The sequence below is a fragment of the Megalobrama amblycephala genome, linkage group LG9 (assembly GCF_018812025.1).
Source record: "Megalobrama amblycephala isolate DHTTF-2021 linkage group LG9, ASM1881202v1, whole genome shotgun sequence".
Taxonomy (NCBI): Eukaryota; Metazoa; Chordata; class Actinopteri; order Cypriniformes; family Xenocyprididae; genus Megalobrama; species Megalobrama amblycephala.
This window is the reverse complement of record NC_063052.1, coordinates 41,734,134-41,750,490: the sequence shown is the minus strand read 5'-3', so window position 1 is coordinate 41,750,490 and position 16,357 is coordinate 41,734,134. Positions and strand designations below refer to the sequence as shown.

The 16,357-nt window shown below is 35.6% G+C and overlaps 1 protein-coding gene across 2 annotated transcripts in view; it reads left to right on the top strand.

Annotated features, from left to right (window-relative positions):
- The window catches only part of LOC125275966, a 59,150-nt gene that overhangs the window by 33,726 nt on the left and 9,067 nt on the right, over positions 1 to 16,357 (top strand). The window contains exons 6-16 of one of the 2 annotated variants that reach the window (XM_048203341.1): positions 2,712 to 2,741; positions 3,000 to 3,029; positions 6,581 to 6,601; positions 6,772 to 6,795; positions 7,451 to 7,474; positions 7,966 to 7,995; positions 8,104 to 8,127; positions 8,920 to 8,949; positions 9,926 to 9,955; positions 10,317 to 10,346; positions 14,328 to 14,633. In XM_048203341.1, the coding sequence (XP_048059298.1) occupies positions 2,712 to 2,741; positions 3,000 to 3,029; positions 6,581 to 6,601; positions 6,772 to 6,795; positions 7,451 to 7,474; positions 7,966 to 7,995; positions 8,104 to 8,127; positions 8,920 to 8,949; positions 9,926 to 9,955; positions 10,317 to 10,346; positions 14,328 to 14,633 (579 nt within the window). Of the gene's footprint in view, positions 1 to 2,711; positions 2,742 to 2,999; positions 3,030 to 6,580; positions 6,602 to 6,771; positions 6,796 to 7,450; positions 7,475 to 7,965; positions 7,996 to 8,103; positions 8,128 to 8,919; positions 8,950 to 9,925; positions 9,956 to 10,316; positions 10,347 to 14,327; positions 14,635 to 16,357 lie in introns of both variants that reach the window. The other variant, XM_048203342.1, reaches the window with a different exon arrangement.

Below are 16,357 nucleotides of genomic sequence, written 5' to 3'. Positions count from 1 at the left end.
TAAAAACTATGACTTTATTCAGCATTGTCTTCTCTTCCGGGTCTGTTGTCAATCCACGTTCATGACTCCGCAGTAACGCTGCTGACGTAATGTCATCTCATCTGCTGAATTTTCCACATGTTCCAGCTGCAGCATTACTGGGCTCTTAAGTATCACGCATTGAGCGTGACAGTCACTCATTTCGGTCTTTTGTTACGCATTCCCGCCACACATTCTCTATGGAACCAGCAGGAATCAAGCGCGTCGAGCCTGCCACTTATCAGCCAATCAAAAAAAGAAAGAGGCTACACAATAGCCAATCAGAAAATAGCACTATTGTATCTGGGTAAGATTTAACGCAACAACCAATGAAAAAAAGCATATCCTGGAATTTATAATGCTCGGAGCTCCACTTTGAGTACAGAGTAAGTCATGATCTACTGTTTTAATGTTACAACTAATTCACAACTTTTAGACATGTTTGTGAAGGTTGTTTTGTTTACAGCGTGCGTCTCCCTCAGACTGTAAACGAAGCTCAGGCGCACCAGATAACACGTCAGCAGCGTCACTGCGGAGTCGTGAACGCGGATTGACAACAGACCCGGAAGAGAAGACAATGCTGAATAAAGTCGTAGTTTTTGTTATTTTTGGACCAAAATGTATTTTCGATGCTTCAAAAACATAAATTTTCAATGGAGGGACAGAAAGCTCTCAGACTAAATCTAAAATATCTTAAACTGTGTTTCGAAGATGAACGGAGGTCTTACAGGTTTGGAACGACATGAGGGTGAGTCATTAATGACATAATTTTCATTTTTGGGTGAACTAACCCTTTAATCTCTGTTCGGGAAACCACCCCTGAATGTTTAAATACAATAATACAATAAATCCAATACAATTCAGTACAAAAAAATATATAAAGTAAAACTTTCAAACAGATTAAAGTGTAAAAGAATTAGGTTATAAAGAACATCTGGTAACACTTTACAATAAGATCTTATTATTTAATGCATTAACTAAGATTGAGCAATAGCTACATTTGTTACAGAGAGTATTATTTTGGTAATGTTAGTTAAAACTAACAATGATCAGTTTTATTTCTCATCTCAGGTCCATTAAATAAGTTCTTTTGATTTTAGTAATGTTATTAAACAGTAACTAAGAAATTAACATTAACTAAGAATAATTAATGCTTTATAAATATTTTTCATTGTCAGTTTGGTAATAATGAATTGACATGTTAACTAATGAAGCCGTATGTCTCAAAGTTTTACTGAACAATAACAAATAATCATTTCTAATCATTAGGGCATGTTGTAGTCCAGATTAAAATATAAAAATGTTTAAGTTTAAAAATAAATAGCCTATTAAGTCTATTTAGTCTAGTCTAGTATTTGGTGCTGTGATGAAGAACATTGAGATTACAAAAAAATGAATGGCTGTTTGAAGCATTTTAAAAACTTCACTTGCGCAGTTGCTTTGTTTGCGGGGTTTCCGGGGTAACCGCTGCATTTCTGCTGTTCCATTAGCGCCCTCTGCTGTCAGAGAGTGAACGTGCACTTTCATTCAGTGCGTCTCCTTCATTCGTTCCACCATGTGCTTCTTGTTGGGCTTGTTTACATCTGAGCGTGTGTCCTTTTGACACAGAATACAGTGGTGTTGTGCATTTTATACGGTTCATATTCATTATCGTGATATATCGCCACATGTCTAGCTGTGTCCTTACATAATTCTGCCTGAGGGTGGCGTTCTAATGCAGTTTCTGTCCAAAGTTGTGAATTAACTTGTGCACAAAATTGGAATATTGCATAAAACATTTGCGAATAAAGCACCGTTTTCATCTAATGAGTTAAAGAGAACAAAATTGTCACTTCCTGATAAACTTGCACTAAATATCAAGAAAAGTATGAGTAGGCACTGAATATAATAATTATATAATAAATGACGTGCACCTCAGAGCAAGCAGACGAAACACAATAAATGTGGTCATTACTTTCGGAGGTGGATCCTTCTGTTTGGGAACACAGTTCTGGGAGGCAATAATGCAGAAATATTTTGACTTGGCAACACTGCTTAGTGTTCATTCATATACTACTCTACCAGATTCTTTCACTAATTTGCTAAGCTATTCCACACATCTTCCTGTTAAAGAAGAACAGTTGTGTTCACAGTCTAACTAGATATGATAGTCTGATATACACAATCCTGATGCAGACTGACTCTAGGTTTATGTAAAGTAACATAAAAACAAGTGTGGGGCAGACTAATTTCTCTCAGTTAAGACATGCTGCATTTCTTACATTGGGAAAAATATGGAGTTCTGTTGAGGGCAGAAGCACCATCAATCAGTGCAATCATTACATTGCCTTCCTGCCTGCTGAGGTCAAACACTAAATTCTAATATTTCCAGCTCATTTTACGATTTAAAATAGTTTAGAAACTCTGAAAATAAATATTTGTTGCAGAACATATTTTAGAATATGTATAGAAGTCATATATAGAAGTCTATGCAGTTCTGGAGTGGTCATTTGGGAGCAATGGGAGAATTCCTGGTGGCCTGGTGACTGATATGGCCACTCAGATAAAGGGCACATAAAGCTATCGTAAACATTCAGAAGGTTTACATAGTCCAGAAGTCACATGGAGTACTTCTATGGTGCTTTTCTGGTGTTTTATCTGATCACTCACTTATAATTTTCATTTCTGTTTCCCTATGCTGCTGTGACATGAAGAGAAGATATTTAAACAACTAGAGCAACTGCGTAAGTATCACACAATTTTATTGTGCTATAATAAAATGTATAATATGATGGTTTTTTTTAAAATCATAGTCAGTATTTATGATTTTCACCAAAAGATCTCATTGTAAGTGATTTAATGCAGTAAGTGTTGGATTTGTTCAGTATTGAGCTACATCACATTAATATACTGATGACTGAATCTCTGTTTGAAATACTGAATTTAGAATAAACTCATTCATAATCTCCTCATTTCTCTTTCTCTGTGCTGCTGACATGAAGCGAAGATCTCTAAACAGCTAAAGGAAATGGGTAAGTATTTCAGCAGATACAGCATGAGAAAAATGTTTTCAGAATATTTTGTTACTAAAAGTTCTGCTTAAGCCCGAAGTGTCCCACCGGCGGGACACCCTGCTACTTCTCCTAGAGTTTTAATGCACCAAACAAGCACCAAACTCTCCACAGACCTGGGCTGGATGTGTAGCAGGGTGCTATATCTTTTCACTCTGATCAGATGTAGTTTTTTTAAATAATAATTTTTCAAACTCAAAAAGAGAGTGCTTCACAAGCTGTTTGTTTGTCAACTGGAAATATTAATCGGATGACGTCTTACACATTTTATGGGGAAGTTCATCACTGTCCTAAACTAATTCGATCATGCGTTGTGCAGACGAGCCCTTACTTTCTTTTTGTCCTTATGTTCATCACATTCCAGCGATTTGACAAGATTTGATCACAAGAACGCATTAAAGAGTTACATTTAGATTTTGGATGAGGTTTTGAGTGAAACAGAGACGGCTCGCATCTCTAATGAAGCTCACGCTCCGGAGCTTGTCCATTCTTGCCTCATGTCCAAAATACATGGCGAATCTGATTCAAGCGAGCACAAGAACGCATCAAACAGCTTCTTTGTTTGTATGACTGTGTCAATGACGTGTTACACCTGTAAAGAGGCGCGTCACATCACCGTTTGTCAAGATTCATTATATATTTGTTTATACCCTCTAGAACCTCAGTATTGATGGGGAGACTGCATGTTTTAAACAGTTTATTGAACAGGTTTTATTGAACAGGTTAGTTTATCTGATATGATGTTACTTTATATGCTTTATAAACACAAAATATTGTTTTGTACATGCTTCTGATTTCCGTATTCTTCAAAAAGCTTAAAAATGTAAGAAATTCAATATTTGATAAAAAAAACACTTATTTAAAGGGTCATGAAACCCCAAAACACTTTTTTTGAGATGTAAACAGATATGTATAGGCTGCACATCATTGAATGAAATTAGTCAAAATTAAGGGCATTAAAAAGTATTAAAAAGTAATAAACGTCATCTGACGAGGTATTAAATTTTCTTAGATAAATTTTCCATTTGTGTTAAGTGCAGGCCTTTCTTCTAAAATTTGCGTGTATTTATTTATATGTTGAGAGTAGGACCTGAGCAATATCATGTAAAGTGGTGTGCGTTCGCGCGCGCACTGAAACAAACTGGGTCCCCGGCTGGCTTGCTGCCAAACATGTACGCTGAGCACTGCCTAAAACTTGTACTGTGAGCACTTCTTGTGTCTATTTGCCTCGTCATGATGACTCGCTTGTTGTATTCCTCACTTGTAAGTCGCTTTGGATAAAAGCGTCTGCCAAATGAATAAATGTAAGTGTAAATGTAAATGTACGCAAGCTTGCTTCCTCAGCCTCCACTGCTTTGCCCTCAACCTCGACTGCTCTCCCGATGCAAACCACTGCCAGCAGTAGTCCTAGCAGCATCGTCAACAGGTGCGTGACAGACGTCAGACAGCATTAACTAGACTGTGGTGGCCCGCCACATTCTAATTTGTTCCGCCACAGTCTCAAAATGAAACTAAATCATATTTAAATAACGTCTGATAATTGCGCTCTTTTATACGGCAAAAGTGGGAGTAATAGAGCTAAAGAAATAGACTAGCCCCAATTAAGTTTTTGTGCACTATATTCAAAGTCATCTGAAGCCATTCCATAGCTTCATTTGAGGGACAGAAGAATATGTACATCGTTAAGTCCCTGTAAAGTCATTTTAAAGTATGTGTTCTGAGTTTGTCACACCGCAGAAAAATGTGTTATTAACCTCCCAGCCAAATTTGAATCATTAAAAAAATCTGCAAGTAAATTAAATAAGTTATCAAAATCTCGAAAAAATAGGCAGCGCTCTCTGCTCTCAAACGCTTGGGGTGTGTCCGCTGTCAGCGCTGAAACCACACCCACTCGCGAGAGCTGCAGCCTCAACTGACTTGAGTCTAAAGCTATGGTCTAAAGGCTGATTTATACTTCAGCGTCGGACCTATAAGGTCGTACGGGTGTACAACGACATGAGGGCGAGTAATAAATGACAGAATTTTCATTTTTGGCTGAACTAACCCTTTAATAGTCAATCATATTTACAGTACAAACCTTGTCAGTGAACTATGAGGCAAATAATCAAAAAACAAAACAGAAACAAAATAATAGTTCATTAATCGTAATTGAGGTAAAATGTTCAATTAATCTAGGTTTTGATTTTAGGCCATAATCGTCCAGCCCTAGTCCTTTATAAGAGAACATCTCCCTTTGCATTGAACTTTGAGCATCGTAACTTTGCAGATGTTATGTTCAAACAGCAACATTACACACTCATTAAAGTTAAAAAAGTGAAATCATAATCAACCACAGCTCTTCACATGTGTGGGCATGATGGGGTTTCAGCAGTCGTCCCACTGGGAAAGTTTGAGATCATTAAAGGTCCCCTAGAATGCTTTTTCACAAGATGTAATATAAGTCTAAGGTGTCTCCTGAATGTGTCTGTGAAGTTTCAGCTCAAAATACCCCATAGATGTTTTTAAATAAATTTTAAATAAATTTTGGGGCATCATTAACTATACACTGATTTTGGCAGCGCGCCGCCCCTTTAAGAGATGCGCTCTCTGCCAAACGAGCTCTTGACTATATTACAGTGCATTTACAAAGTTCATACAGCTAATATAACCCTCAAATGGATCTTTACAAGATGTTCGTCATGCATGCTGTATGTATGCTTCGAATTATGGGAGTAAAGTATTTATTTGGATGTTAACGTTTGATTCTGTGTGAGTTTGAGGCTATATGCTCTGTGGCTAAAGCTAACATTACACACTGTTGGAGAGATTTATAAAGAATGAAGTTGTTTATGAATTATACAGACCGCAAGTGTTTAAAAATGAAAATAACGACGGCTCTTGTCTCTGTGAATACAGTAATAAACGATGGTAACTTTAACCACATTTAACAGTACATTAGCAACATGCTAACGAAACATTTAGAAAGACAATTTACAAATATCACTAAAAATATCATGATATCATGGATCATGTCAGTTATTATTGCTCCATCTGCCATTTTTTGCTGTTGTTCTTGCTTGCTTACCTGCATAAAGTCTGATGATTCGGCTGTGCTGCTCCAGACGTTAATACTGGCTTGTCTAATGCCTTGAACATGAGCTGGCATTATGCAAATATTGGGGGCGTACATATTAATGATCCCGACTGTTACGTAACAGTTGGTGTTATGTTGAGATCTGTGTGTTTTCCGGAAGTCTTTTAAACAAATGAGATTTACATAAGAAAGAGGAAGCAATGGAGTTTGAAACTCAATGTATGTCTTTTCCATGTACTGAACTCTTGTTATTCAACTATGCCGAGGTAAATTCAAATTTTGATTCTAGGGCACCTTTAATAAAAATTGCAGATGATAAAGTGATTGTTAGAAGAAGAAAAAAATCACAGTGTCTTTTCAGTGTTTCTGACATGTTCATCTTATCACAAACTTATAATCTCCTTGTTTCTCTGTTTCTGTGTGCTGCTGTGACATGAAGCCCAGATCCCAGAGCAATTGTGTAAGTATCACACCTGATGCAGGAGAATAAAGCTTTGATTGAAAGTAAAGCAGAATATAAAAATAAAACGGATATGATGATGAAGCTCATGAAGAATCAGTGTCTTAGTGTTTTTGACTTGTGCATCTGTTTTTTTTCTGTCTGTTTCTGTGTGCTGCTGTGACATGAAGCCAAGATCGCTGAAGAAGAATTGCGTAAGTATTACAGCTGATGTGGAAAGAGTTTTACTGTGAAACAGTAGTTCATAAATATACAAGGAAAACCAGGGCTTTTTATGTGACACTGAGCTCTAATCTGTTTAACCTACAGTCAAACCATATATTATTCAAATACAAGATATAATTTATATATTTTTACTAGTGTGTGCCGGACACTATAGTTCATTTCTGTAAGTGAGGATAGCAAAATAAAGTAAACTGACATATACCCAAAACTTCTTCATACAGTGGACTACCAGTAAAACTGATAAACATTTTGAACCAAACATTTTTCTGACACAGTTTAACTCTGAGATCTTGTCATATTTTATTACCATTTTTTTTTTTTTTTTGCTTGATTTGTATATTTAATATCCTTGATTCTGTGGAAATACCCTTAATGCCTCCTGAAATAATGAGATAAATCACTTGTAATAAACACTGCAATATTGCTTAAAAATAAAAATGTCATATTTTATGGTGACTATAACACACAAAGCATTACTGTAATTGTTACAGAATATTAATATAAACTAAAGTTATTCAGATGATGATTTAGAAGCACATAAAGTGTCATACAGTATTTTCACACTGTTTCTGAGATGTTTATAATCTTTTCATTTCTGTTTCTATGTGCTGATGTGACATAAAGCGAATATACCTGAACAAGAATTATGTAAGTAATTAAACTGATACAGTGAAAATGAGCTTTATTGTGCTACAGTAGATTCTGATTGTAAAATATTAAAGGATTAATTCACTTTCAAATGAAAATTTGCCCAAGCTTTACTCACCCTCAAGCCATCCTAGGTGTATATATCTTTCTTCTTTCTGATGAACACAATATGAGAAATATTATTAAATATCCTGACGCATCTGAGCTTTATAATAACAGTGAACATGATCAATGAGCTTGAGCTGAAGCAAGTGTCTCCATCCACATCCATCCATCATAAACATATTCCACACGGCTCTGGGGGGTTAATAAAGGCCTTCTGAAGTAAAGAGATGTGTTTGTGTAAAAAAAAAAAAAAAAAAAAATCATATTTAACAATTTATGAGGTAAACTATCCAGCTTCCGTATTAGTGAAGTGTGTGTCTGTCGTGTTCATCTGTTCATTCACTTATAATCTCATTTCTGTTTCTCTGTGCTGCTGTGACATGAAGTGAAGGTATCTAAACAACTACTGGAAATGTGTAAGTATTACTACTGATACAAAAGAAATGTCTTCTCAGTGTTTCTTTATCTGTTCATTCATTTATAATTTCCTCATTTCTCTGTTTCTATGTGCTGCTCTGACGAAGTCGAGATCTGTGAACAAGAAATGCGTAAGTATTACAACTGATACAACGAGAAAGTTTTAGGGCCAGATTTACTAATAGTGTGCATCAGCACAAACCCTCTTTTAGTGTTAAACATTTACTGTCACTACTAAAGACATGCAGTGAGAAATTAGAGCTGAGAAGGCGTGTACAGGCCAGGGTTATTTTTGTGACTGACATTATTGCATATGCATTTACAGGAGTTTCCTTTTCAGACACTAAATTTATGAGAGAATATTTTAATGAATCACGCAACATGATTTACTAATATCAGCGCTTGCCAATTGCTTACTGGTATTTGTGCCATTATTTAACACCCAAAAAGAACATGTCTTAAAACAGATGCTAATTTACGCTGCTCTTTGTAGATTGTGTTGGTCATTATGGAAATAATCTGTCTGCGTCTGTGTTCTTCAATGTGTGCCTTGTCAGTAAATCACCCGCAGAAATGTCCACTCCCATCAGTGCTTTTATGAAATTACGCTCTGACACTAATGTGCCATTTAGTCAATCTGACCCTTACTGCGCAACTGTAGAGTTTAAATCTATATAGATTTTTTTCATAGTCTGTAATTAGTTAATCAGTGACACATGATCACTGAACTAATTTAAAAACATAAATTAATATTAAGCAACAAATGCTGTGGAAAGTATTTTTTATAGTTTTTTTCATATTGTTTTAATGGTCACATAACATTAATGTAATTGTTACAGATCATGAATCATTATTAATCTGTTTCTGTCATGTTCATCTGATCACTCATTTTGTAATGTTTTCCATGTGCTGCTGACATGAAGCGAAGATATCTGAACACCTAACGCAACTGCGTAAGTATTACTGCTGACACGAGAGGAGAGAAATTAACTTTATTTTGCAACAGAAGATTTTAAATTTATAATATATTTATCATAATATTATTTTTTATATTCAATATTTATAATTTTTATTTACTGCAGTAATTGTGTGATCGTCCAGTACTGAGCTGCATGAGATTACTGAATCACAAACAACATGTGATTTACAAAATTAGTTCACTAAAAAGCTGAATTTACAACAGATCTGTTTGATTATGTCTGTTTGTTTCATTAGGGGTCGAGCATCACTCATCTGTAGTGTTTGTTCATGTTGTGTTTTTGTTCTGCTATTAAAGCTCTCAGAAATATATATATGTTTGATAAATTTAGCAGCAATTTGCCTAAAATCATAGTCTTGCTGACATTTGAACTATTGCCCAGAGTTTTATCTGGACTGTGTGACTCACAGCTGTATTTCAATGTGACACATCAATGAACTATTGATAAAACTAATATAAATTAGTATTACATCCCCCTATGTACACATTTAGTGAAATCTAAACAAGATTGAGCTTTGACTGGTCCTCACTATTTTTAAAAGGTTTATAAATCTGCTAAAATATGTTTTTATTTAAATCTCTTAAACCTACCCATCACTTGGTTACATGTTTCTGTGATGGGTAGGTTTAGGAGTAGGGGTTGGGTTAGGTAATAGAAAATATCAATGACTTGATATAAAATCAATGGAAGTCTATGTGTGTGTGTGTGTGTGTGTGTGTGTGTGTGTGTGTGTGTGTGTTTGTGTGTGTTCATTGCTCACTGCTATGTGTGTATGTGTGTGTGCACTTGGATGGGTTAAATGCAGAGCACAAATTCTGAGAATGGGACACCATACTTGGTTACATGTCACTTCACTTTCAGTGTCATTCAGTTTTTCTGACATGTTCATCTGATTACACATTTATAATTTTATAATTTCTCTGTTTCTCTGTGCTGCTGTGACATGAAGCCAAGATCTTTGATCAACTAAAGGAAATGCGTAAGTATTACAGCCGATACAATGAGAGAAAAATTTGCTTCATTATGCAACAGTATAAAGAGTATAAAATAAAAAATGTCACAGGTGTGACACATCCCTGAGCTAAAAAATATAAATCAACTGCTGTGAAGAGTGTTGTTTTACTGTGTTAATGTGATAATTCATATTAGTAATGGATTAAACTAATGTTGACACATACAACATTACTGTAATTGTTACATCATTAATATAAAGTCATGCAGGTGATGAAGTGATTATTAGAAGCTCATGAAGAATCACACAGTGTCTTCTCAGTGTTTCTTCATCTGTTCACTCATAATCTCCTTGTTTCTCTGTTTCTATGTGCTGCTGTGACATGAAGACAAGAAACCTGAACAACCAGAGCAGCCGTGTAAGTATTACAACTGACACAGCAAGTGTAAATGAGTTCACTATCGAGGGAGATTTGACACTGCATCATTGTCTTGACACTATGGGGATGTGTCCCAGCGTAACTGCTGTTTGAAGCACACGCAGAAACATGCCATACAAGTCATATGATGTTATATGGAGTTCCCATTAGTATAAAAGGGTGTCTGCATTACACATCAATGGCTACGTTTACATGAAACCAAATAATCCGATTGTAATCAGATTGACGGCTCAATCGAACTGAAAAGCCTCCATTTAAAACACAACCAAGGTTGAAACAAAGTGCTTTACATAAAAAGTACAAGAATAGAGACAAACATCAACAACATAATATGTAAACCACATAACCACATCAACATATAAAACACTACATCGAATCATTGTATGCTACCAACATTAGACTTTCAGCAGTTTCTTGAAGACTGACAGTGATTTAGCAGACCTGATTGGCAGGGCTTGAATCTATTTTTTTTGTGGAGTTATTTGGGTGGCTAAAAACAATAACCGCTGTTTTTTTTTTTTTTTTTTTCTTTCCTAGTTCAACATTAAAAAAAAAAATTTGCCATCCAATTTTTGATGTCCTTTAAACTGGTAATTACATTTGCGTGTCGTCGGCATAACAATGAAATGATACTCCATACTTTCTAAAAATACTGCCCAGAGGGAGCAAATATAATGAAAAAAGTATAGGAGAAAGGATAGTGCCTTGCGGAACCCCCAAGGAAGATGTTTTTTACCTGAGATTTTATTATTATAGTTAACTGTAAAACAACTATCGCTCAAATAGGACTGAAACCATTTCAGGACTGTACCCTTTAGCCCTACTGAATGTTCACTCAAATCAAGCAACACCAAAACAACATCATCTCCTTTGTCTAAGGCCAGAAAATATATCACTTAACACTTTCAATAATGCCATCTCAGTGCTGTGGGCTGTTTTGAACTCCGATTGAAACCTTTCTCCTATTGAATTTTTGCTTAGAAATGAAAGTAGCTGTTGCAATACAACTTTTTCTAAGATTTTTGAGGCAAAGCACAGCTGAAAGATTGGTCTGTAATTCTGCATTTTATCCTGAGCTAGATTTGGTCGCTTTAGCTGAGGTGTCACCACAGCATGTTTAAACTGTAGTGGATATATTCCAGTAGATAAACTTTTGTTGATCAGATGTGCTAAACTCCGTGATACGCAGTCAAAGGTCTGCTTTAACAAATTAATCATTTAATGACTAGGTCTGAAATCATTTGCACAGAATGTTGGTTTTATTTTTTTGCACAATATTCTGTAGCATTTGACAAAGTAATAGGCTCAAAAACCCTCAACTCAGCAATGCAAGCAGGATAATCAGTATTTAATCAATTAGCTCAAATCTTGGATGAAATTTTATATATATAAATTTAATACATTTTATATATATATATATATATATATATATATATATATATATATATATATATATATATATAACGATTTATGATTAATTATGATATAGATCGACCTAAGAGGGAATTATACACATATATTGTGAATTAATTACAATATATAATATGATTGTGAATGAATTGCATATATGATTAGTTCTAGTTTAATAGTTGTTCAGAAAAACTATCCTAGTTTGTCCAGCAAACTATGGGTTTTCTCAGACTATTATAAAAAGAATGTTATTCTCTGGCCGCAAGAATAAATTCCTATTATAGCATCAAAGCGTAAAGCAATGTTGCCGGATCGAAACGTAGAAGTGACTTGGTTTTCTGAATGAGCAGCAGAAACAATCGATCATGAATATAATGTATTTAATATATGAAACTACGAATACATAGGCTAAATATACACTAAGAATACACATATATACAAAATCAAAGGTAAAGACAGGAAAAGAGAGAAGACAAGTAGCAAAACTTACAGACAATCCTTTGAGAACCAACAAAGAATCAGTATCACTTTGTTAGGTTGTATAACTTATCACATCTAAGATAGAGAGAAGCGGTACTTGCTTTAGTTTGCGTGCTGAGTTTCAAAGAGATACATGTGAAGATTCAGTGCGGCTGCAGTTCGTTGGCTTCTTCCGTTTCCGCAGGAAGATTTGAACTGAGGGCTTGAAAGTTTGGTTCAGATGGTCATCCCGAAGGAGCACGTGATGGAAATGCGGTCGCCGAGACCGGGGAGACCGGGAACACGCCTCCTTAGGTGAAACTTAGAACATTTAGAAAGTAGGAAATAAAACTGAGGACTTATGATACACATTATTGTTGAATTACAGAATTAATAATGGAAAATAAGAGTTTTGAGTTAAACTCTTATTTTGAGTTTTGAGAGTTTGTTAATATTTACCCTAATAATATTGGACAAGTATTTTTTTTGCATTTCTTGCTGCCTTTTGATAACTAAATAGGAAGTGTCTAAGAATGTTGTAATGATCTTTTAATTTACTCTTTTTCCATCTTCTCTCTGCTTGCCTGCATTGCCTTCTGAGGACACGGGTATTATCATTTAGCGAAGGATTTATCTTTATTTATTTGTGACTTGTAGGTCTTAGTGGGGCACTGCTGTCTAAGGTGTCCTCACAAGTTGATTTTAATAGAATCCAATGATCATCAACATTTATGTGCTGCAGAGGTGTTTCCAGCATAGATATATTAGATTTTGTTTTAAACAGTTGATAAACGGTAGATAAACAGGTTGAATGGCAATAAGTCTTAAAAAGAATTGGCATATGATCAGAGAAATTAATTTCACAAACATTTACGTCATCAACTTGCAAATTATGGTTTAACCCAAAAATGAAAATAATTAGTCATTAATTACTCACCCTCATGTCGTTCCACACCCTTCGTTCATCTTCAGAACACAAATTAAGATAGTTTGATGAAATCCGATGGCTCAGTGAGGCCTGCATAGACAGCAATGGCACTTCCTCTTACAAGATCCATTAATGTACTAAAAACATTTCAGGTCATGTGAATACAGTGGTTCTACCTTAATATTATAAAGTGACAAGAATATTTTTTGTGTGCCAAAAAACAAAATAATGACTTTTTAACAATATCGAAGTATGGCCAATTTCAAAACACTGCTTCATAAAGCTTTGTAGCTTTATGAATCGAATCACTGGTTTGGAGCGCCAAAGTCACGTGATTTCAGCAGTTTGGTGGTTTGACACGTGATCCGAATCACTGATTTGACTCAAAAGATTCATAATGCTCCGGAGCAGTGTATTGAAATCGGCCATCACTGTTAAATCATTCTTGACTGAAAATGTGTTAAAATGTGTTTCTATCTATTTTATCAAAGCTGTAAGACTCAAAAAGGTCATGTGGTATTTTTTTTTTTTTTCATGAAGTCAACTATAAATACAGGCAGTTGCAGATTAATTAATTTGAATTGAATAATAATGAATTAATGTATTAATGTATTTAGTCAGAGCTGGTTTGTGGTGTTTCAGACAGATGTGGTTCCTCAATGAAGCAGCTTCAGACAGTCTTCTTTCAGATGCTGTTGTCTGTTCTGAAACTGTTCTTCACACAGACTGTGTTGCTTCTGTCTGCAGGATTGTTTGATCAACTTTATCAGTCACAATCCTCCTCATTATTCCTGATCATTATTGAACTGCAGTACAGTCATTATCTGATCACAAATCAAACATTCAGAAGCGCTTCTTCACACAAACACAATTCAACACACTCATATTTCATGTCATTTGAGTGGATTTTTACTCTTAGAAACACAGACTGGAGTTCAACACAGTTTCATCAGTCAAACACACATGAGCTGTAGAGATTTATACTTACATTCAGATTTCTACAATGACAAGTTGAGCTCTTTTCATCTTAAAATAGAGTAAATGATGTGTTTGTGATCCAGTATGCCAGGTGTGATATGACAATGTTTCTTCTGTTTATTTCTGCTGCTGTTGGTTTTCTGCTTCTGATTTCTCTTCTGTATTTTTCTCTGTTTCTTTGACAGATGAAGTGAAGTCAGTGTCAGTGATGAAGGGGGCGAATGTGACTCTACATGCCAAAATACAGGCAGGAGATAAGATATTCTGGATGTTTGGAGATGACAACTGGCTCGTAGATAAAAACACAGAAGAGAAGTGTGAAGAAGAGTCTGAGTTCAGTGATGATAGATTTATAGACATTGCAGATCTGGATCATCAGACTGGAGATCTCACCATCAAGACAATCAGAACTGTCCACACTGGAGAATACAAACTAAAGATCATCAAAAATGGCAAAGCCTCATTCAAGTTATTCAATGTTACTGTTTCTGGTGAGTGAAATATTTACTTTCATTGTCATTATGATTTTATTTTAGATCAGTATTGTGTCGTTCTTAAAGGATAATTCAGCCAAAAATGCCCTCATGTCGTCCTGAACCCACAAGACTTTTATTGAATTTGATCCAAATTTTCAGAAGTGATGTGTTTAATTTGAATGTGGAAATTTGAAAATTTGTTTTCTTTCACAAAATATCTTCATTGTGTGTCCTCAGGTTGTGTTTTGAGAATGACTGCTTTTATATGAACCCAGTGTTACTAGTATGACTGCCTTACTCTCTATAAAGCACTTTTCCTTCAATGTCATGGTTTCCAATGTTGTTTGGACCCAGACATTTTTCAAAATATCTTTTTTTGTTTCACAGAAGAAAGTCATACAGTTTGGGATGACATGAGTGAACTATCCATTTAAGCACATCATGGTGCTGTGAGACACACTGATCCATTACATCCATTTCTAATCCATCCATTTAAGAGTTCAGGGGTCATATTCACAAAACATCTTAAGGCTAAAAGTAGCTCCTAACTTGCCAATTTAGCAGAAACTCTTAAAAATAATGGGTATGTCAGTCCTCAATTTAGGACTCATACATTTTTGCTCTCAGAGTATTTAACAAAGCATTTTAGTGCTAAAACTAGCTCCTAAATCTGTGAAACGTGGACTCCTGAGTCACTAAGAACAAATCACAAACAATCCCAGACCTGCCAACATGTATGCATTTTGACCTCAGAATACGCTGGTACGCTTTGTCACTCTATTCTAGTTCAACCAATCAAAGCGCTTTGTACATTTTCCCAAAAAGCAAGAGGGGATGACAAATGCATAAGGCCTATCATTAAAAAGAGACTGCAAATCGACAGTGTGCAGCGTCACCCCCTGGGTGGTTTCTGCCGCGACCACATAACACTATCTTGGTCACGAGCCACTTCCTCTATTCATATTACTCAACTCCTGTAAAAGGTTTACCTTCATAGATTCAGGAGGAGTCAGGTAGGCATATAATATTTTCTTTTTAGATTATATTATCTCAGGGTCTACTTCTGATCACTACCGTACCTCCTAGGCCTACGGTTCAGATATCAACCAAGCCTATGGTGGGTGGGGTGGGTTATCCTCCCGTTCAGTGCACCACAGCTGCTCTTCGCCCTCAGAGGACAGCTGTGCCTGCTAATGCACTCCCACGGCCCACTCTGTTGCGACTGGTTGGCAACCTTGACTGACTTTGTAAAGTCCGTCGGGATATACTTATAAAAATCTATCTTTTTCAGACAGTCAACTTCTGATACCTCAAATGGATTCTCACTCCACAACAATAAACAGACTGAGACAATACTATCAGAGTTTGAGGGCAGTCCTCATTCTCATTTTATTATTTCTTGCAAAGGCAAAAGCTAAATACACCACTTTATGCCAGCTAAGCTGGAAGATCCATGGGCCAGATAAATAATTACATTGGTCGCACTTTATATTAAGTGGCCTTAACTACTATGTACTTACATCAAAAAATAAGTACAATGTACTTATTGGGTTCATATTGAATTGCAAAACACTTTTGCTGCTATTGAGGTGGATACGGGTAAGGTTAGGGAAAGCTTTGGTGGTATGGGTAGGTTTAAGGGTAGGGGTAAGGTGTAAGGATGGGTCAACAGTGTAATTATAAATGCAATTACAGAAATTAATTACAGATGTAATTACATGCAGGTGTTTTTAAAATAT